We start from the raw sequence: 21879 nt of genomic DNA on the forward strand, positions 1-21879 counted from the left end.
TTCGAACAAAAACTCTTTGCTATTTTTTTAGCAAATAAAGTCATATTGCTATTAACCACCTTATTAAACAAAACACTGGCTAAACAAAACAACAGGAGCCACTGTGGGATATAGTTACGTAGTCTTTGCTCAAAGTATCTATTATGAGAAGAGATAAACAAACTTCAGACTAATATACACATATACTATATCAGTATAGGTTTTGGTTATCTCTTCTGATCATATAGATTATGTTTCTATATATAGCACAATATACATATTTTGCTTTAAAAGGCGAAAGCTATATGTGTCTCAGGTCTCAACTGATTTGCCTTTGTTGTAAAAGCCAGCCCAGATATTTAGAAGCCGGACTCCTATTTCAGCCTCTGGGTTATGTATGACTGTGTTTTCTAATTATTGTTACCACAAGAAAATACAGGAGGCCACCATGAAATTTCTAAGAGCCATGGCGACTTGGGATTTGTCAAGTCCCGCTCGAGCTCAATGTATTGCTGTCCCCAGAGTTCAGGAATCTCCCAGGGACAGCTCTGGGTGCAAATGTAGGCGGTGCCCAGGTAAGGGAATCAGTGAAAACTGCCCCCACCTCTGCAGTTGCGCTAAATGTCACATACATACATATAGTGCACTAGAAGAAAACATATGTTCAAAACCCTCGAGTGTAACTTTTTCCTCCGTAGGAATATGTAAATTAAAATTCTTAAGAGTCAAAATAGATATCTATGTACCAAAGTAAAGATACTGGGGAGAAAGCCCATTTCCTATCTTGGAAAAGTATTCATTTGAATGTACCTCTTATAGAGGCTAAATCAGACATAACATCAGGAGTTCGCTGCACACGTATCTTTTGTTTTTTAAAAGAATAAATAGCAGCTGCAAGGACTCCAGATTTAGGGGGAGCAGAATTTAACCCCTTCCCATTGTGCAATTTTCCAGACTTCAGCTGTGCTCCAGGCGCTGCCATTTGTCCTGCAGGGGAAACAGACAGGCACTGCATGGGTGGGTAAAAGGTGACCAAGGTTGACCCTGTCCCTCCCGTGTACTGGCAGTTGTTAGGTTACGGGGAAACTCTGCTATATATAGAAGATTCCACTAAGCACCCTATCTCTTCTCAGCTACGCAAGTTAAGAATTTGAAAGTGCCTAAAGACAAAATATCTCCCTGCTTCAGGACCTTCTCTGGAGTTGGGGATTTAAAAGGGCAAAGAACCCTCATTCCAGGTCGACCCAGACCGAGAATTCTGTATTAATCCGACGTTATGTGAGTGTGTGCGTTGAAGCAATCTATCGGCAAGCACAGCTGTCAACAGACATATTAGGGTACACCTTCAAGACAACGTTATTGCTTTCGTCTAGGAAGAGAACGCTGAGGGAGTTCATTGTGTTGGGGACGCAGCTGGGCTCTGGAATGCCTGGAATTATCCCCACAGCTTTCACAATGCTCTGGATCGTGGCATGGTTCGATGGCCGCACGATCTGGAAGAGAGAAGGAAATCATTACTGCTTCTTGGCAAAGGGAGTTGTTTCCCTAGAAGAGTTGAGAAGCCGGAGAGAGAGAAGTTTGTGAATGGATGAAGCAAGGCCAGGCCTTGCTGCAGTCAGAGAGAAGATGATGCTCTTTCCAGGTAGAGATGCTTTTTTGATCACGACACCACCAGTGCCTCTCCAGCAGTATACTGGGACTGGTTTCTGGCTTCAGCTCCAACTGCCAGCTTGGATCTGCCCTAACTTTGTGGCCTGCTATTCTCACCACCACCACCCCTTCGGTCTGTTGCTTTATTTCTTAGAAAAGGCAAAGCGTGAAAGAGTGGTTCTGCAGATGTTTTTTTAAATGGGGGGGGATGGAGTAAAAAACAAATTGGTGCAAAGGGAAGAATCTTTAATAATAGTATAACCCCCACACGTTTTTCAGACAGCTTTGTCGGGGAATCTTCCAAATTCCTATTAGCAGGGCTTTTTTTCAGCTGGAACGTTGTGGAACGGCGTTCCGGCACCTCTTGAAAATGGTCTCATGGCCGCTGGGCCCGCCCCCTGATCTCCAGACAGAGGGGAGTTTAGATTGCCCTCTGTGCCATGTGGCGCGGAGGGCAATCTAAACTTCCCTCTGTCTGGAGATCAAGGGGCGGGGCCAGTGGTCATGTGACCAGTTTCACCGATGGTGATTTAAACGTTAAAAAACTCCCCTCTTGTTCCAGCTGTCCCAAAGTGCGGTCCTGAGTTCCACCACTGAGTTCCACCACCTCTTTTCCCAGAAAAAAGCCCTGCCTATTAGTATCTTTCCCGTAGGTGCACTGCTATTACTTTGTACCATTTGCTGTTTTTTCTTCATATTGCCTTGGTGTGCCCCCACCTTTCTTCTTCATTAATTGGGGGGGGGGCACACATTTCAGCTGGCGTTGGTGGGAGAAGGAAAGAGGGAAACATCAGAGAGACACCCCTCCCCCCAAAATAAAACAGTATAGGAGGCAAAATCTCAGGGCTAGAAAAGAAAATTTTAACAAAAAATAGTAAAATTATATTACATCAATAAATACCTGCTTAAAAGTAGAAAATGTACAGGATGTGGTTTTATATGAACTGCTCAGACTACATGCTAATTGCATACACATCCTGAATCCACCTTGGAAGCCCTGACATTTTGAAAACATGGAAGGATTGATAGTTTTAGACAAGAGGTAAGAAAAACCTCTACCCCGGCTCCTTATTTATTCACGCTGGAAAATAACAACCAAAGAAGAGCTCTCACTCTGGCTAGATTTTCTGCTCTGCCATCTGCAGTCATCAAGGGCAGATACCGTACGATCCCTTGGGTAGAGATACTATGCCCACGCAATAGTGGTGAGACAGAGACGACGGCCCATATGTTCTTTCGCTGTCCTTTTTATAATGTGATCCGCGCTGTGCATATCCTTCCACTACTAGAGCGTTCTACAGACACTTCTGAGTTGGTCAACATAAATAGGCTTCTGTCTGATGAAAGTACGAAGACCACTCGGCAGGTAGCCAAGTTTTGCTCCCTAGCAATTAAACTTCGATCTTCTCACATCTTGCCTAGCAATGTTGATGAAGAATTGATTGTAATTTCTAACACGTCATCTTAGCTATAATTTGTCTGGAGTTGTGCAAATCCTTATCTCCACTTATAGGAAGTCCTGATTTAAACTGTTAGGTGTTAGTTGGCATATACTGGCTTTTTAGTAGCATTGCACTAGTATGCTTTAGTTTTTGATTGGTCCTGATGGACTTCTTTTAATTTTGCAAGTTAGTGTTTGTTATGAAATTATGTATCCACATATAGACTTGTTACACTCTTGCTGTATTTTATATATGCTATATTCTGGTCGCTTTTATCTCATTCGTCTCTGGTCGCTGACTGTAAGAACGAACGAACGAACGAACGAACGAACGAACGAACGAAAAAGAAAGAAAGAAAGAAAGAAAGAAAGAAAGAAAAAGAAAGAAAGAAAGAAAGAAAGAAAGAAAGAAAGAAAGACAAGAGGGAAGAGGATGCAATGGTATCTCAAACCTGCCAATATGGACTACTTCTCTCCTGCAAAACAAACAAATAAACGAACGCCCAAACAGAGAACACCAGACTAAAACTAGAATAAGCATTTTGAAACTGGGACAAATAGCATCAACTTTCAAGTTTATTACGATGCAAGATCAGCTCCAGAAAGTCAGCAATAATAGAAATCAGAATAAAAAATAAATGAAGTAAAAATAAAATAAAAAATGAGGAGGACAAACAGTATCACACAAACTTTGGGAATAACTTTGTACGTTCCGCCGTAATGAAGATCCAAGGGGAAACTGGGGCTGCTGTCCTCTCCAGTAATCTGTAATTTGGAAATTTTAGGGCATGGATAAAGTTAGCATATCTCAGATTTTGTTAAAGGACAGACTATTCTATCACTCACAGAACTTAAACAAAAGGCCAGTGGAACAGATTTTTCAATGCGCCAGTATCTCCAGATCAGAAACTTTCTGCAAACTGAATAATCTCAGATGGATATTTCTGGTCCGTTAAATAAATCTGAATACTTAATTGTTACTTCAATTATACCCCGCCTTTCTCTCCATTGGGGACCCAAAGCAGCTTACATCATTCTTCTCTCCTCTGTTCGATCCGTACAACATGCCTGTGAGGTAGGTTAGGCTGAGAGTGACTGGCCCAACATCACCTAACAAGCTGCCACGACAGAGTGGGGATTCGAACCTGGGTCTCCTAGTCCAACCACTATACCACATTGGCTCCTTATAGAGAAACCTGGCAGGCAGAAAAAGGTTAGTTGCCACTTTATATATAATACTGGCTAATCTAGAAAAAATATTATTCTATAGACATAGATGGGAAATATACCTTCGGAAAAACATCTCAAAAGAAATACAGATGAGTCTTTACACAGGTATTATGAAATCATAAGCAAATATGCAGGAAAACACACTTAAGGGTATGTATAGATGGTGCCTTCCCCCAGACAAGACTAGCCAGGACTGTGCTACAGGCCTCTAAAATATGTTAGAGAGGTAATATATGCTTTTGCATATATGGTGGCAATGTCAAATAGCCAAAAATATTGGCATACAATATTTAAGATCATAAAAACACAAATTAGAAAATCACACAATCTCAAAGTTAACTTTTGGGTTGGTTACCATGATAGTTACTAACAAAATTCCCAATACCTAAACAAAAATGTAATTACAAGCGTAAAATAGTAAAGAGTCCAGTAGCACCTTTAAGACTAACCAACTTTATTGTAGCATAAGCTTTCGAGAACCACAGCTCTCTTCATCAGATGCATTTGAAGATGCATCTGAAGAGAGCTATGGTTCTTGAAAGCTGACGATGCATCTGATGAAGAGAGCTGTGGTTCTCAAAAGCTTACGCTACAATAAAGTTGGTTAGTCTTAAAGGTGCTACTGGACTCTTTACTATTTTGCAACTACAGACTAACTCGGCTAACTCCTCTGGATCCACTTACAAGTGTGAGACTGTTCATGGAACAATCTTGGAAATAAGATAGGTCACTCAAGTCAGAAAACTGGATATATAAAATTTGGATTGTTATGTTAATGGAGAAATCCATTCATGAAAACTATATTAGAAATTTGCAACCTTTTTTAACAAACTGGAACCCTTAAAACAATTTTACATTGTAATGTGTTTCAAGGACATGTGGCAGTGAGATTAACATTAAAAACCCTGCAAATAGGAAAAGACATCTATTACCATTCCTACCTAACATTTACAATGCCCCCAAGACAGGTGCACATACTGCTCCCTTTGCATTATACTCGAAATTCCACAAAGCTTCCCTTTCAACCTGCCATAATTCATACAAAGAACATATATTTATTTCCCGGAGTACTGTCATTTCCTTATTTTGTTGCCTCTTTCCTGTAATTCCAAGATCTTAAAATGTATAAAATATTTTTAAAAACTTAAAATGGTGAGATTTTAAAATAATTATTCATATTTGGCAACAGATTTTTTTTTAAAAAAACTACGTAGATATAATTTTGGAGAGATTCCATTTTGGTTTTTCTGTGCTGTGTCTTTAACACCTGGATAATGAGAATACGTTCAGTAAGCAAAGTTTTTCAGCATGAAGACATCCATATGCCATGTGAAGTGTGGCCTGCTGAATTTCTACCAGTCCTCAGCTGTTAAAAAGACACAGAATTCTTTGAAGAACAAAATGGTCAATTCTAGGCCTTTTCTCCACATACCTCATACCCACATGGTTATAACCAGGGCTCATTTCAAGGGAGAACGCGCAGGAACGTAGTTCCGGCAGTTCCCCAAAGAGGTCACATGTCACGTGGCCCCACCCACCTGACTTGTGGCCATTTTGGGCCCGTTTCAGCCTGGACTGGGGCCAAAATGGCCCAGATCGGGCCTCTGATGGATGGTGGATCACTCTCCCACTCAGCAGCAGCCCAATCCTGACCATTTTGGGCCCCTTTTCAACCATTTTCAGCCCCCTTTTGCCATTTTGGGCCCAATTTCAGCCCCGAATGGCCAGGATTGGGTCCAAAGCAGCCAGGATAGGTGATGTCAGGGGGTTTGGCGTATGCAAATCAGTTATGCTAATGACACATTTCCAGTGATGTCAAGGGGTGTGGCATATGCTAATGAGTTATGCTAATGAGTCCCTCCAGCTCTTTTTCTACGAAATGACCCTTGGTTATAACACTATAGAAATACACGGGGTTGTCCAAAAGCTGAAGAGAAATGAAACACTAGGAACCAAGTCACCGCATCATCACAAAAATGGAAGAGCATCCCTGCCCATCAAAGAGGTTGATATCCAAGTAATTGCAGCGTTGCTGAGAGACGTTCCTTGGTCTTGGGGAACAGCGCCCCCACAAGGAAGCTTGGAATAAAGCAGCAGATTGGGTCAGCAGCACACCTAAAGCTTTTGAAAAAAGTGACTTACCCACTTTCTCTGAAAGTAATGCGCTACATATTCAATGTTTCCTGGAAATTATCCTATTGTCTCTGGTCCTAACCGTTGCTCGCCAATGGATGCTTGCTTCCTGCTTACTCGCCGTCCTCTTCTTCCACACTTACTGTACTTACTGTATGAATTCATTTGTATGTCAGCTTGTCACACAAGTCGTTCAAGTTCCCTGATCTTCTCATAATTGAAGTTTAAAGGTCAAAATCTTTAAATAACAAGACCAGTAAACAAAAATTGCTAATGGTCATTAACTTCAAAACAGAAAGGGATAACATGGTTTTATATCTACTAAGGTCATATGTTAGTTTTAATCAAGCAAAAATAAAACTCTAATGTACCCTGCACAGAGACTCTCAGGTGACCATCACAAGCCATGTGCTTTGAGGATGAGGGTTGCCAGTCCCCCGCTGGAGGTGGGAGATGCCCCGCTCCCACCTTCCACCACCACCCGTCCCCAGTTACTTGGGTGGCGGGGGAACAATGTGCCTCCCTGGGGTGCACTCCCAGGCAGTGCTGCATGCTCCCCCAGGCCTGATCTGGTCCGAATCAGGCAGCTACAGAGCATGGGAGCTCCTACGCTCCACAGCAGCCCGATTTGGGCTTGTATTGGGCCACTGCAGAGTGCAGGAACACTCCTGCAGTCCACAGAGGCCCATTTCGGACTGAATCTGCCCAAATCCAGCCTGATCTGGCCCAATTCGGTCCAAATCGGTCCCAATTTGGTTCCCTGTGGAGTATGGGAGTGCTCCTGGGGGTGACGTCATTGCACAGGCCAGGAGCGCATGCATGAGGAAGGAGAGAGGAAGGTGAGTGCTAGGTCCCACATCTCCCGCTGGAAGGACAGGAGGATCTGGCAACACTATTGAGGACCCCCATGCTTCCTAGAAGAAGGTGATCACCTTGGTGGTGGGTTCCATGTGGAGCTCACCTCTGAGGTGATGGGCAGTGGCAGCCTAGAGCTGAAAGTATGCGTAGCTGAGTGGTGAAAGGCAGTTGATCATAAATCCTACTATGCTGAGAATGAGTGAGGGCTTGTGGAAGTCTTAGGAGACCTGGAAGTCCTACATGGTGAGGGGAGGTAGAAGGAGCATCTCCTAATCTGGGGATGGCCCGGGATATTTAACAAATAATTATTAGAATATAGGGAAACTTGAAGTACTTGTATAATGAGCTGACACATAAATGACTTCATAATAATAACAATAACAACAACATTCAATTTATATACTGCCCTTCAGGACTACAATGCCCACTCAGAGTAGTTTACAAAGCGTGTTATTATTATCCTCATGACAATCCTGTGAGGTGGGTGGGGCTGAGAGAGCTCTGAGAGAGCCGTGACTGACCCAAGGTCACCCAGCTGGCTTTAAACCAAGGAGTGGGGAATCAAACCTGGCTCTCCAGATTAGAGTCCTACTGCTCTTAACCACTACAACAAACTGGCTCAGATGTACAGTAAGCATGTAAGAAGAGGACCTCTAGAAATAGCTTAGTAAAGAAAGTTTTCCCTTAATTTCATAAACTGGAATGTATGTGCAGCACATGACTGTGCACACGGTAAGACTGAAACCTTTTCTTCACATACAGCTTTGTCAAGTAAAACTTGTGTACTCCATTAACATTCTTTGCACAGACACTGTCTGTGCTGCTGTTGTATGCTCTCGTTTCTTTCCGTCAGTCTCCTCTTTCTACAGGAACAATTATGAACACCTCTCTACAGAGCCAGGGAGATCAGCTCAGAGGGTTTGTTAATTTCCTCTTCGCCTCCTAGAAGGGGAGGTGAAACTGACAGAGCCTTGGGGAGGCAAAGAGGAAATTAGCAAACCCTCTAAGCAGCATCTTTGCTGGCTCTGTAGAAAGGGGGAAATTGACAAAGCCTTCCCATCTCTTTTAAAACTCAGTTTCTCGGCTAACATTACAACTCCCTTCACGTGGTCTTCCTCATGTGATTCATCTCTTGTATTTTAGCTCTTAATCCCAGGTACACATAAGACTAATTCGAAGCAGGATTGTGACATAAATGAAGAAGACGCTTCAGCCCCTCGTTCAACCCCATTTTCCCAACCTGGAATGCCCTGGTGGGGGAAGTTGTCATTTGCCTGGCTGAGGTCTCTTCGTGCCCAGGGGGAACTCTAAGATTTCCCTAACAGGGCAAATAGTGTCGCCCCGGGGTGTTACACATTGGGGAAAGTGCTGCAGGGGAGGAAGGGCAAAATTCTTCTCTGCCTGTGCAACACAGTCTTCATCCAAACTGGTCCTGCGCTTGTCGGGCGTCATGTTCCCAACATGGAACGTGCAGTATATGCTTGACTGCCTGGTCTTGGGGGAGCAACAAAACAATGGCACTTCCCGTACTGTAACAGTGAAACTAAAGAGAACCCTCACGGGAAGGAACAACAATTACAAATTAATAAACAACTCTATTATAAGTGCCCAAAGGGCCATATGTATTTCTTATATAAATCAACCAATCAGTGAGATGACCAAATACAATTTATACAATGATTCTTCCTTAAACTTGAAAAATACAAAGGTCCAAACAAAATGTGTCCTGTATCTTCTTTAAATAAAGTAGCATTCATGCACAGCTATGTCCACACATGGTAAGGGAATCCACGGCTGCACACCCAATCTGGGGCCGGCTAAAAAGCTCAGATTTCGTATAGAATCTTCCTCAGGGGCGTGGCCAAACACTGCAAAACAAACATCTTACATACTATACCATAAGCAATTTTACATGACATCCAATTTATACAAATTCATCATAATATACAATTGTCAGCAGATATCAACAACAAACCTGTTTGGTAGACCCTTAAACACTGTAACAATTATTCACTCCCGGACCTGAGCAGCTGTATCTTCTTTAGCAGGGCGCCTGTATCTTCTAAAGCACGCCATTGCAATAAGTAAGGAACGTTTATATTGAGCTACCCCCAATGGCTTGACTTTGTCTTAAAGGGACACTCAAACTACACATCAAAGGAAACAACTCAAAGTAATCAGTATTAAGCCCTAATGGTTATAAAGTTCTCAACAGGCTTCCTTCTGCAGTAAATCACTCTGTTTATTGCCCTGTGTAACACAAAGAATTACTACACGAGAGTCAGTCTTGGGGGAGGACAGAGGGAGAACTTAATGTTTTCTTAGCCCCCCCCCTCCCGGTGAGACGACCCAGGCTGGCCATCTGAATGGTCCATTATTCACAAGCACCAGTCCAATATTTTTAATGCATGACCTTAGGTAGAACGAAAACGATACTTTAATCAACAGGTTTGGTTAGTTGCCAACCTCCAGGTGAGGCCTGGAGATCTCCCAGTATTGCAGCTGATCTCCGAATGACAGAATTCAGTTCTCCTGGAGAAAACAGCTGCTTTGGAGAGTCGCCTCTGTGATATTATATGCTGAGGTTCCCCCTCTCCTAAAATCCCATCTCCCCCGGGCTCTACCCCCAAGTCTCTAGGAATTTTGTTGGGTTTTTAGCAAGTGTCAATCCTTCAGTCATGAAAGAGTTAAACTGTTGTCTGTGTTAAGCTAGAGATAGCTAGTTTGCATAGGACCATTTAGATGCCCAACAGTTTTTCCCTGCCAGAGAAAAGGGAAGGTTTTTGCTTAGTGAAGTGACCTCATATTCACTATTGGATTATCAGTTTTATTGGGGTGCCATTTACATTCCATACTCAGAGACCAGTTTTTCCACTGTCTAGTTGCAGTTAGACTAGGAAGATGGAGAGATGTAGAAGAGAGAGACAAAACGTGCGCTGATTCCGCACATGTTGGATAATGCACTTTCAATACACTTTATCAATCGTTTGAGGTGGATTTTTTGTTCCGCACACACAAAAATCCATTCCAAATGATCTATAAAGAGGGGATTCCGCATGATCGACTTTGATCGAACTTTCTTAGCAATCATGCTGCAGTGGAGTCATATGAATCCACCGCTCCCCGATTCCACATTAAGGCTTTTGTTTCACATTGACATTTCATTTCACCCTGCTCAAAGTCCATCGTGCGGAATTTGCCAGCATAAAAATTGATTCCTCATTGCTTTTCTGGGGGAAGTGTCGACAGACCTGTGTCTTCTTCATTTCCCTTTTTTTTCAAACAAAGTTGCTACATATAAGCGTTGCATCAAACAAACACATCAAAATTTTTCTCAAAACACACATTGCTATGTATAAATGTTGCATCAAACAAACACATCAAAATTTTTCTCAAAACACACGTTGCTACGTATAACCGTTGCATCAAACAAACACATCTGATAGGTCAGAGCATTTCCTGCCGATATCGTGGAATGAGTATTGGTTATTGACATTTGGAGGGGAAATTGTTACTGATGACCCCGCTTTCCCTCTGTCTCAGAAGCTGTCAGCGAGAAACAAGTAACAAATTTGGCGCGTTGAAAAACGGACCCGTTATTGGTCAGCTGTCGTCATGTGACACAGGATATGTTTCTGCATAGACTTGTAGAAACGTAACATTTTAAATAATTTTTTTTTAAAAGAGGGGAAAGGAAAGGTAGTGGGTGTGGCTTAGAAACATGATCGGCCAATCAAATTAAGTTGATTCGAAGGGTGAGAGAAAAGGGCAAGGGGGGGGGAGATAAAGAATTACGCATGATTAAAATCCCTAATCTGCTGCGAATGGACAAAAAAGTCGGGGAAAACAGGATGGAAAAAAAACAGACAAAACCTGCCGTGACTTCGAAGCTGCTGCTAGGATTGCCTTCCCATGTGTGGAAACACAAAGAAAAACCGAGGTCATTTGCAAGCTGAACAGCAGAAAGCTACTAGTGCGAAATCACCCATGGAGAGAGAAAGAGACAAAAAAACCCCAAGATGAAGTTCAGTTAGACATTCTTTGTTTTCTTACCAATGTAGCTTTTTTACCTTTACTACTCTTTTTACAGAAGACGGATAACATATGAGTCTGCTCTGCTTATTTCTACTGCACGAAATTTACTCTGTCACAAAGTGCCAACAAATTTCCCAACCCAACCCGACACTTGGTACTAATGCTTAAGTGAAAACACAAATCAGTTGACTCTTATTTTGAAACGACGAAACGAAATTCCAAAAATAGTAACAAATTATTGTAACTTTTAACACTGTCCGCTAAGGTTTCTATAAATGTGAGCAACTGACTAAAGAGTTCTTCTCTTTGACTCCCCCCACCCCCCCGGAACACGAAGGTCAGCCTACAGTTTACTTTTAAAAATAAAACATAAATAAAGGAAAGTGACAGCAACTATTTTTCCAAGTCAGTTTTTAAAAATAATTATGATAAGTGAGTCACTGGCCAATTCTTTGTGTATGTAAGTGCTAGCGGTTTTGGCAGTGACAGCAGTCCGGGCAGCTTTGCTGTATTGCTTGGTTTGCCCCCGGAGGCAAGCAGATCTTTGCTAGCATAGGACAGAGAATAAAGGAAGCCATAACCTGCTAAATACACAGTGACATTTTTGGCATGGTGGAATACTTGAAAATACTGGACAATCAGCTGACTCATACCTTAGTCTTAGAATAAGAAAAATATGGAGCCAAGAACTGAGCAGTGATCGTACGACACTTCACCCCAGGTATCTTTGTAGAAACTTTCAATTTTTCCTCTTGAATGTTGTATTTACACTCTGCACATGCTCAGGGGTTAAACTCAAACTGCTTTTAAAGATCAGTTAAAAGAAAGAAGAACATAGGCTTTCTTCTTTCTCAACTCCTTACAAACCCAAGATAGAGAAGCTGGCAGATTAGCCATAGGTTAACTGAGGTGGCCCGTGAAGACGAAGGGGACTTGGTGCTGGTGCAGCCAGAGAGCCGCATACAAGTGTTGAAGACCATCCCAGAATTGTCCAGGCTTCTTTCTCCTTCTCTGCATGCTCAATTTCCAACACTTATTTGACATATTTGAAGACATTTTAGCTATCCTAATGGGAGTTAAGTGCCACCTGTAAAACATTTTGTATACATTTGCTTTCAGAGAAGCCGATTTTGTCATTCTTGCCTTTCCACATTTGCGACCATTGCTCTAACTCAATTGTATGCCCCACATTCTCTGCCCTTTTTATCATGGTATCTTTAACTTCTTAGTTAGAGATAGTGATATTTTGAAGTGCTTGCTAAGTATGAATCAGAGAAGGGCACAGCTGCCTTGATCTTTTCGATCCTAATAGCACCCAAGTAAGACTCTTCATCTTGCTGGCTCGCTATGGGGAAATATACCCTGCAGCCACCCAATTTATTCATAGGGAATGAGGAATTTACTCAGCTGGCCCCGTTCTCAAGCTCCTAGACTTCTCTGATTTTATTCCATTGGAAATTTTATTCCATTGGAAATGAGAAAATATGCCGGGTTCATATTTCCGTATGTGGTGGAAATGTAAAAAAGCAACAGAGTTCTGGAAGATGGTCCACAGAATGATTCAACAGACACTTAAGATTTGCTTACCCTTGAAACCAGAACTCTTCTTACTAAACCACATATCGGTTCCAGTTCATAAAAACCAAAAACACCTGATTTTGAACATAATTACAACAGCTAGGATTTTATACGCGGGACTCTGGAAAACGGCAGTTAACCCCAACACAAGAAAACCTGATTGAAAAAATACTTGAGACAGCTGAAATGGACAAACTTTCGAGTTTATTGAAAGATGTTAATATTATAACACATAATGACCTTTGGGAGCCATTGTACACCTGGATACAGAAGAAGATTGAAGAAACCTAGCCTATAGTCAAGATGAAGACCTTTATGGACAATAACTAAAAATAAATGGAAAAATAGAAAATAATAGGTGAGCTGCAGAACATAAGGTGGTATCTGTAATAAGAATTATGAGTCTGAAACATATTAGACTGAATGGTGCAATGTGTTAAATTTACAAATATATGATTTTTTTCTCCCCTCTCCCTTCTATTCTGTATCCCTTATCTGTTATAAAAAAATAAAAAGTTTCTAAACCAAAATATCACCATCTCCCCTAATAAAACCGAAGGGAACCCTCTTTGAGCGTACAATCCATTTATGCAGCTTCTTGCAGTAGCGAGAGATGCCTTACAACTGTAGGACATCCTGGCCAGGTTGGAGGGACCAGGTCGGGTACCCCCCCCTAGCAAATAAAACCTTTGGGGTGGGGGAGGGGGACGGTTCTCCCCACCACTGCACCTTGTTAATTTGTTTTATTATTTGTATGTTGATTTTAGTTTTTGTTTTTATCGATTTTTAACTGTTCACCACCCAGAGCCCCTGGGGATGGGCGGTATATAAATTGAATAAATAAATAAATAAATAAATAAAAGCAATTGAACTCCTCCTACCTTGGGCATTGGGAATTCACAGGCACCTGCACAGTAGTACGCTTCAAACGACTTTGGAGAGATGACCCATTCGTTCCAGCCAATATCAGCAAAGTCCACCTTCATGCGTCTTCGAGAGCAAACTGCAGGCTCGTTCCATTGTTTTTGTTGGGCTTTCCTCATTGTTTTCTTATCAAAATTTAGTACCTGAGACTCGGCGAGCATCTCAGCGTCTTCTGGCCCTTTCCTCTTCCGGTCTCTGCGGGAGGCTTTTGATTTGAGGGACTTGTACGCATTCCCCCAGAAGCCTTGTTCATTTTGCTTGTTATTAGCGTCCACTGTCCCCGGCAGTTCATTGTTCTGGACCGGAATGGACGGCTGCATGTCCCTCTTCATACGGGTGGTCATGGAAGCATTGAGCAAAAGGCTCTCAGCAGAGGGGAACGGGTTGTACCGCTGGAGGGAAAGCGCCACGCTGTTGGGCTCGGCTATCGCTAAGTCATTGGCATAGACCACTATGTACGGCCAGTGAGAGGCAGCTTCTTCAGACACACCCCGGTACCTCTTCCCAGAGTCAAGTTCAACACACAGAAGAAGCTCGCCAAATTGCTTCGATCGTTTGACGATGTGGGAAATGTCCTTCATCTGCCAGGCTTCCTGCCTATGAGGAAACACAGTAATGTTCTCTTTCAGTTGCCCATAGGCCAGGTTCTCACCGAAGCTGTGGAAAACCAGGTTGAGCCACAGCATCAGTGGCAAGCGAAGAAGGTGGCAAGCCGAGTTCTTTGAGCATCTGCAAACCGCCTTGGGATGCCCATGGCTGCATTTTTCAGAAAAGAAGTGAAAGGTAGCAGCCAGGATCAACTCTGAATCCTGCACAGATGACAAGTTGAAACAGTACAGGGGCTTTTGAGCCACAATTTCTGTAAAATATAGATTTAAAATATATATATATAGTCAAATTAACCTTGCAACAAACATCATTCCATTCCATTCTATTCTCCCTTCTTATTCAAGATTTCTAATCCCCAACTTCTCCTTAAACTATCCAATTATCTTCTTGACGGTAATCTACCCACCACCATGAAGAGCTGAAGGCTCCTGACTAGTTGCAGGACTTTACACTAAGATCTTCCATTACGATCTTCTCATGGCTACTGTTCCTTCAAGTAGAACTAAGATATGTTTCAGCTGGTTAAACTTGCAGGGCAAAAGAGGAAGTGGGCGACTGGCACCCTGCTTCTTTGAAATGTCTTGAGCAGATAATGATAACATCAACAACAACAACAACATTCAATTTATATACCGCCCTTCAGGTCAACTTAACACCCACTCAGAGCGGTTTGCAAAATATGCTATTATTATCCTCAGGACAATCACCCTGTGAGGTGGGTGGGGCTGAGAGAGCCCCAGAGAACTGTGACTAGCCCAAGGTCACCCAGCTGGCTTCAAGTGGAGGAGTGGGGAATCAAACCTGGCTCTCCAGATTAGAGTCCTGCCGCTCTTAACCACTACACCAAACTGGCTCTCAAATGTCACTCAAATAGGAGTATGCAAAGCACGTGCTAGGACAGAACTGCAAACTGCCCTTTTGGACCATAAAAAAACTGAAGAGGCTCTATGGACTCATGGCTCCATGGATGCCAACATTTCACATGAGACAAATATGGGATCTCTCACACGAATCCTCTTCTCATATTAAGGATTAGCTTGATACCTGTGGTTCACCACGGTATTTAACTACTTTAAATCCAGTTATAATACTTATGGGTATGATGTAACATTTTTTGGCTTTTTTTTTAGCTGGCAACCCTAGTGAACTTTTAGGGGAAGGCTGGGAGATCCGTTTTATCTCAGGACAAATTCAATGACTCCCAATAGCAACTGCAGACTGTTTAGCATGTAGGGGGTGAGGATCAATCAGGCTGCATATGCAAATGACGTCTCTGTTCCAACTGTCTCTGGGGCGGGAGGGATGAGGTGTGGAACGTTGTGAGCCCCAATCAGCCTGCATATGCAAATGACCTTGAAAAGCTGGCCCAATCAGGAAGGAGTGGCCAAGCTGGCAATGGGCAGGGGCGCAAGCAGGCAGCAGACTGCCAGCCACACAGGGAAGCTGTATCCCTTTGGGAAAACACGTTTTACCTCTTTTGACCCCCTTAGGGGGTGAATTTCTTTAAACCCCTTCTTAGTGTGTGTTTACATCATGAAAGGAATGTTCTCCCCAAATTTCATGTTTCTAGGTCCAGGGGTTTGGACTGGGCATTGATGAGTCAGTCAGGACACTTGTCTTGATAGATAGATAGATAGATAGATAGATAGATAGATAGATAGATAGATAGATAGATAGATAGATAGATAGATAGATAGATAGATAGATAGATAGATAGATAGATAGATAGATAGATAGATAACTGCTAGTGGACTGCCATTCCATTAGAAGAAGCTTATAAACTAATTGCATAAACTTTAGCACATTAATCATTCAATTAAACTTCCATAAATTTGCACTTGAATAAAAACACTACTTCAGAAGGAAAAACCGGACTGTCGTTTACATCATGCTGACTCTAGTCTCCGCTATCACCTACTGTGGGGAGTATGGAAACCAGGGTGGTGCCTGGCTGCCACTTATGGTTATGGTAATTAAAATTAACATATTTTTTCAAAGATCTGATTAAGTGCTTGGGAGTAAGCTCCACTGAATGCAATAAAAATTACTTCCAAGTATGCTTGCGGGGGGGGGGGAGTACATGCATTTACATACTCTTCAATAGTCTATATTGCATAGGCTTCTGAAGCAGACTGGGGTGGCTTATTTTTTATCTATTTTTTTCACTTGCAGTCCCTCTTTCTCACTAGGACTCAAGGCAGACTAGAGGTGGAAAGTGCCATCAAGTCACAGCTTGCAACTTATGCAACCTCCCCCCCCCCCCAAATAGGGTTTTCAAAGCAAAAAATGAACAGAGGTGGTTTGCCACTGCTTGCCCCTGCCCAGCCACCCCAACTTCCTTAATGGTCTCTGCTTAGCTTTTGACAAAACTGGGCTCATCTGAGCCATCCAGGCCAGGGCAAAAGCAGATTTACAAATACAATAGAACGATTCAGTCGATCAGTAAGATGATTCCAAGGGAGATGGTGGGCTCTCCTTCTTTGGAGCTTTTAAAGCAGAGGCTAGATGGCCATCTGACAGCAATGCTGATTCTGTGAACCTGGGCAGAACACGAGAGGGAGGACAGGAAGGGTGACATCAGCGCTTAGTTCTTGTGGCCCCTTCTTACTTGCCCAGGGTAAGGCCGATCACCACTTTGGGGTCAGGAAGCAAACTCCCCCAGGCCAGTTTAGCTAGGGATCCTGGAGGTGTTTTGCCATCTTCTGGGCATGGAGCAGGGGTCATGGGGTATGTGCATGTGTGTGTGGGGGGGGATAGTTGTGAATTTCCCCCATTGTGTAGGGGGTTGGACTAGATGACCCTAGAGGTCCCTTCCAACCCTATGATTCTATTACAAAATACGATTAACAATATTTGAATCTAACAGCAAAGATTCCTGGTAAAACTACCTAATGCAGTGGGGCTGGGACTGCAGAACAGGAAGGGGAAAACTCATAATCCTGAATAGAGTTCACCTCCCAAGCTGACCCATTGCATCACAGCTCTACTCCCTCTTCAAGAATGCCCTCCTGAAAAATTCTGGTTTGCCCGTTTTGTGAAAATGGTAGCAGCCAGGCGACCCTTCTTAATAGCTTCAGGGAGACCATCCCACAACACGGAAGCCACCACAGAGAATACCTGTGAATGGGCAGCTGCCAATTTGACCCGCATGCAGGGTAGCACCCTTGTTCTGACAAGCAAAACTGTGGCAGTAGAGCACGGCATGAGAAGCGCTCCTGCAGGCACAAGGGTCCAATGCCACCTGCACACAGGTGCTTGGCTTTGGGTGTGTTGCTATTGAGAAATTGGGTTTTTTTTCCAGCTTCCTCACAGTATTATAGTGCTGAGCATCTCTCAAGGTTTCCCAGTCTTTCCTGCAATCTTTCCCAAATCTGCTTAGCAGCGATGCTTGCAAACAATTGCATCAAACCCACGCAGCTGGGAAACTCTGGATCTCCCCTCCTCCCGCCTACATCCACATCATTTTCCCGGCTCCGTTTCCCCGCAACTTTTTAAAAAGCCCATTCATTGCCTAGCAATGTGTCTACCGTGTTTTCTGAATTTCCAGCCTTCGTTTTTTTTAAAAAGTCTCTTTTTAAGTCTCTAGCCCCTTTTATTGCAGCGACATAAGGAAAAAGACATCTCTACAACAAAAGCGGCAGAAAACTTTGTTAAAAAGTGAAAATTGGGAATCGGAGGAACCTGCTTGACACTGTTAGGCCAAATGGATTACCTGCCCAGCATATCAGCTTGCAAGATCTTCCACGTGTCAGAGGCAGATAAAAATCCTCCCCGCCGCTTGTGAATCTCCTTGTAAGTTAACCTTTATTTTATTTTCAATTACTAAATGTTTCTATCCCACCTTTCTAGCCACTGAGGGCTTAAAACAAGCACGGAGAAGGGTCAGTAAGGGTTAACAAAGGCAAGGGAAAAAAGCCTTCACCCACTGGCAGAAGGCAGAGATGGTATTCCCCCATGTTGTTCTCCCTTCCCAAGCCACCTTTTATGCACAAAAGGGAGATGGAGAGAGGAGGCTGGTGGGGGCAGACAGCCTGCCTCGGATTTATTCCTCACCCAGGATTCCTGTTTGCTAGGAGGATTTATTTATTTATTTAGAATATTTCTATGCCCCCTCTACAGAGCCCTGCTGGAGGTGGCTCACTGTTAAAAACTCCCATGTTGAAACACTCACCATTCAAAACCCTAAAACCGAAGCTGACCTTTAAAAAGCTCAAGATGGGTAGCCGTGTTAGTCTGTCTGTAGCAGTAGAAAAGAGCAAGAGTCCAGTCGCACCTGTAAGACTAACAAAATGTGCGGTAGGTATGAGCTTTCGTGAGTCACAGCTCACTTCTTCACATGGAGCTAGACCGTGAGTCCATCTGTCCTTATATCTTGAAGATGGAATCACATTCTAGCAATGGCTGATTCCGCACATGTTGGATAATGCACTTTCAATGCACATTATCAATCGTTTGAGGTGGATTTTTTGTTCCGCACACAAAAAAATCCGTTCTAAATGATCTATAAAGAGGATTGGAAGTGCATTATCCAATGTGTGCGGAATCACTGCATATCTGAAGAAGTGAGCTGTGACTCACGAAAGCTTATACCCTACCACACATTTTGTTAGTCTTACAGGTGCTACTGGACTCACTTTTTTCTACTTTAAAAAGCTGATGTAAAGCCCTAATTCAAAGCCTGGATAAAAAGAGTGCTTAGTCTGTTTTAGCCTAACACCTAAACAGAGTCAAGTATGTTGCAAGCGAGACTGGGGGGGGGGGGGGATTCCAAAGGCGAAGAGCGCATCACAGAACGTGCCATCTCCACTTGCCATCCCCTCACCTTTGAAGGTGGCAGGAGGGGCACAGAGATCAGGGCTTTGAGATGCAGTTCTCTCTGGCGGGCGGGATAGTATGGGAGGGATAGTATGAGATCCTTCAGGGATAGAAGTTCCTCCGCCCCAGCGCTCTCCCACAGGCAGAAAGGAGCCTGGGTCAACCTCCAGTCTGCAAACGCCCCATCTCCTTGGCTGTAAGCCGCCTTTGGAGCCTCAAGGAGAAAGGCGGACTATAAGCGACTCAAGCGAATCCCTGTCCTATGGGCACAAGGGCACCGCTGCGGGGGCATTGCAGGAACTCTGTCGGGCTGAGGCAGAGTGGCTGGTCAAAGTCCTGCCCGAGGTCAGCCGCAGCCGCACTGGTTTCAAGGTGGCCGCTCCCCGCTCCCTGGATTGGCTGGTGCGTTTCCTGGGGCTGCTCAATAGTAAAGAGTCCAGGAGCACCTTTAAGACGAAGCAACTTTATTGTAGCACAAGCTTTCGAGAGCCACAGGTCTCTTCGTCAGATGCATCGTTAGATGCATCTGACGAAGAGACCTGTGGCACTCGAAAGCTTGTGCTACAATAAAGTTGCTTCGTCTCAAAGGTGCTCCTGGACTCTTGACTCTTTTGCAGCTACAGACTAACACGGCTAACTGGATCTGGGGCTGCTCAGGTGTCGCTCGGGGACGCGCAGAGGAGCCTGCCGAACCCCAGCTGCGCGCCTCCTCGAGAGTCAGCCCCGGGGCCGCCCCCCGCGCGCCGCCGCCCGCACTTACCGCGGCCGGCTCGGAAGCCGCGCACCGTGTTGGCGCCCAGCAGCGGCCCTCCGTCCCGGGCGCGCGCGTAGAGCGCCTGCATGTGCGCGGCCAGCCGGTCCCCGCGGGGCGCGCCGCTCGCGCCCGCGGGCCAGAGCAGGAGGCAGCAGCAGCAGCAAGCCAGGCGCGCCGCCATCGGGCCGCCCGCGGACGCCGCCGAGCCCGGCCAGCACGCCGAGCCCAGTGAGCGCCGGAGGGCGGCGCGGCCGCAGGGGAGGCCGAGGGCGGGGACGGGGCGGACGGGGCGGGCCGCAGCCGGCCCAGCCCCGACGGGCTGCACGGCCAGGGGCTTCGGGGCCCGCCTGGGCGCGGGGAGGGGCTGCTGCGGGGCGGTCGTGCGCCCGGGTGCCGGCCCGCCTCCAGCCCAGGGTTGGCAGCCTCCAGGTGATGGCTGGAGATCTGGCATTAGCACTGATCTCCAAGGCCCTCGAGATCCGTTCCCCTGGAGAACACAGCTGCTTTGGAGGGTGATCTCTACGGCACGATGCTCTGCTCCCTCCCCTTCCAAAATCCCGCTTTCCCAAGGCTTCACACACACGCACCCAAATCTCCCAGCCCCGAGCAGAACTCCCGACGGGATCCCCGAGGAGGCTCGCGTCCTCCCCGCCTGCCTCCGTTGTGCGCGACGGAGGGGGCTAAGGCGGGGATTGGGGGGGGGGAAGCTAAGTGGGGACTCGGGGGCTGTTTCCGAGGTGAGTGAGTTGCCAGCAGCAGCTAGGGTTGCCAGCTCCAAGTTGGGAAATTCCTGGAGATCTGGGGGGGGGGGGTGAAACCTGGCGAAACCTGGAGAATGGGTTTGGGGGAGGGAAAGGACCTTGGCATGGCAAAATTCCATAGAGTCCACCCCCTAAAGTAGCCATTTTCTCCAGGTGAACTGATCTCTGTGGCCTGGAGACCAGTTGTAATCCCGGGAGCTCTCCAGCCACTACCTGGAGGCTGGCAACCCTAGCAGCAGCCCCCGGAGCTTGCCTGGTCCCCGTTGGAAGCGGGCCGTGGCTTGCATCCCGAGGGGCGGACGGAAAGGAAAGGCAGGTTTGCTTGGTTGTCCTCCTGGACAAATAAAACTGGAGTCCGGGGACACCTTCCAGACTAACGTTTATTCCGGCATGGGCTTCTGTGAGTCAGAGCTCAGGACTCCCCCCTGGAGCCGAGATTGGCCGCCATGGCCAAAGCCGTTACTTTGCTGGGGGGGGGGGCGGGTGATGGTAAGCCTTGGCGTTCCTCATGTGGCTCTTGGAAAACAAATATGCGCGGACATAGTTGTAAATGAAGGTTATTAATCTCCAGGTGGAGCCTGGAGATCTCCAGTAATGGATCTCCCCTGGAGAAAATGGCTGCTTTGGCGGTGGGACGCTGGGGCATTGTAACCTGCTGAGGCTCTTCCCGTCCCAAACCGTGCCCCCCCCCCGGCTCCCCCGATAGATATCCAGGAATTTCACAATGCAGAGTTGGCAATCATATTTGAGCGAAGAAAGATGCAACTCCTCTTCCTTTTCTTTTTAAAAAATGTATTATAAAAATGTATAAAGTTTATCCATTTGATCGATTAAAAATTCACGAAATATGTCATACAAAGCTTTGCTAAAAAGTAGGCAGATGAAATTTTACATCTTTTCCAGTACAAAGTTATGTTCTGTTTTTGTGCTCTGCTCAGCTGTGTAAAGTCATACTCTACTACATAAATCCAGACATTATATTACCCTTTTCCATTCTGATTCCAATTTGTCCACATCCTGAGATCTTTGTAAGGCTATTAGCCGTAATATTTTATAAGTATTTTTTAGTTTTTCTAACCAGTCCTACTTATCTGGAAAGATGTTTCCGTAAC

At 44.9% G+C, this 21879-nt stretch overlaps 1 protein-coding gene across 1 annotated transcript; it reads right to left on the minus strand.

Annotated features, from left to right (window-relative positions):
• Positions 1-217: 217 nt before the first annotated feature.
• On the minus strand, positions 218-20187 carry GDF10 (growth differentiation factor 10). The gene is made up of 3 exons (XM_054983964.1): positions 20013-20187; positions 13786-14687; positions 218-1472 (listed from the first exon to the last, which is right to left on the minus strand). The coding sequence occupies exons 1-3, from the start codon at positions 20185-20187 to the stop codon at positions 1281-1283; spliced, it is 1269 nt and encodes a 422-aa protein (XP_054839939.1). The 3' UTR covers positions 218-1280.
• Positions 20188-21879: the final 1692 nt, after the last annotated feature.

The sequence above is a fragment of the Eublepharis macularius genome, chromosome 6 (genome assembly GCF_028583425.1).
Source record: "Eublepharis macularius isolate TG4126 chromosome 6, MPM_Emac_v1.0, whole genome shotgun sequence".
Classification (NCBI taxonomy): domain Eukaryota; kingdom Metazoa; phylum Chordata; class Lepidosauria; order Squamata; family Eublepharidae; genus Eublepharis; species Eublepharis macularius.

Coding starts and splice junctions, on each gene's coding strand:
- GDF10 (XM_054983964.1), bottom strand. CDS start 20,187: ATGGCGGCGCGCCTGGCTTGCTGCTGCTGCTGCCTCCTGCTCTGGCCC. Junction 14,688..20,012: donor CGGCTTCCGAGCCGGCCGCG/GTAAGTGCGGGC, acceptor TATATTTTACAG/AAATTGTGGCTCAAAAGCCC. Junction 1,473..13,785: donor GTGAATTCCCAATGCCCAAG/GTAGGAGGAGTT, acceptor TCTCTCTTCCAG/ATCGTGCGGCCATCGAACCA.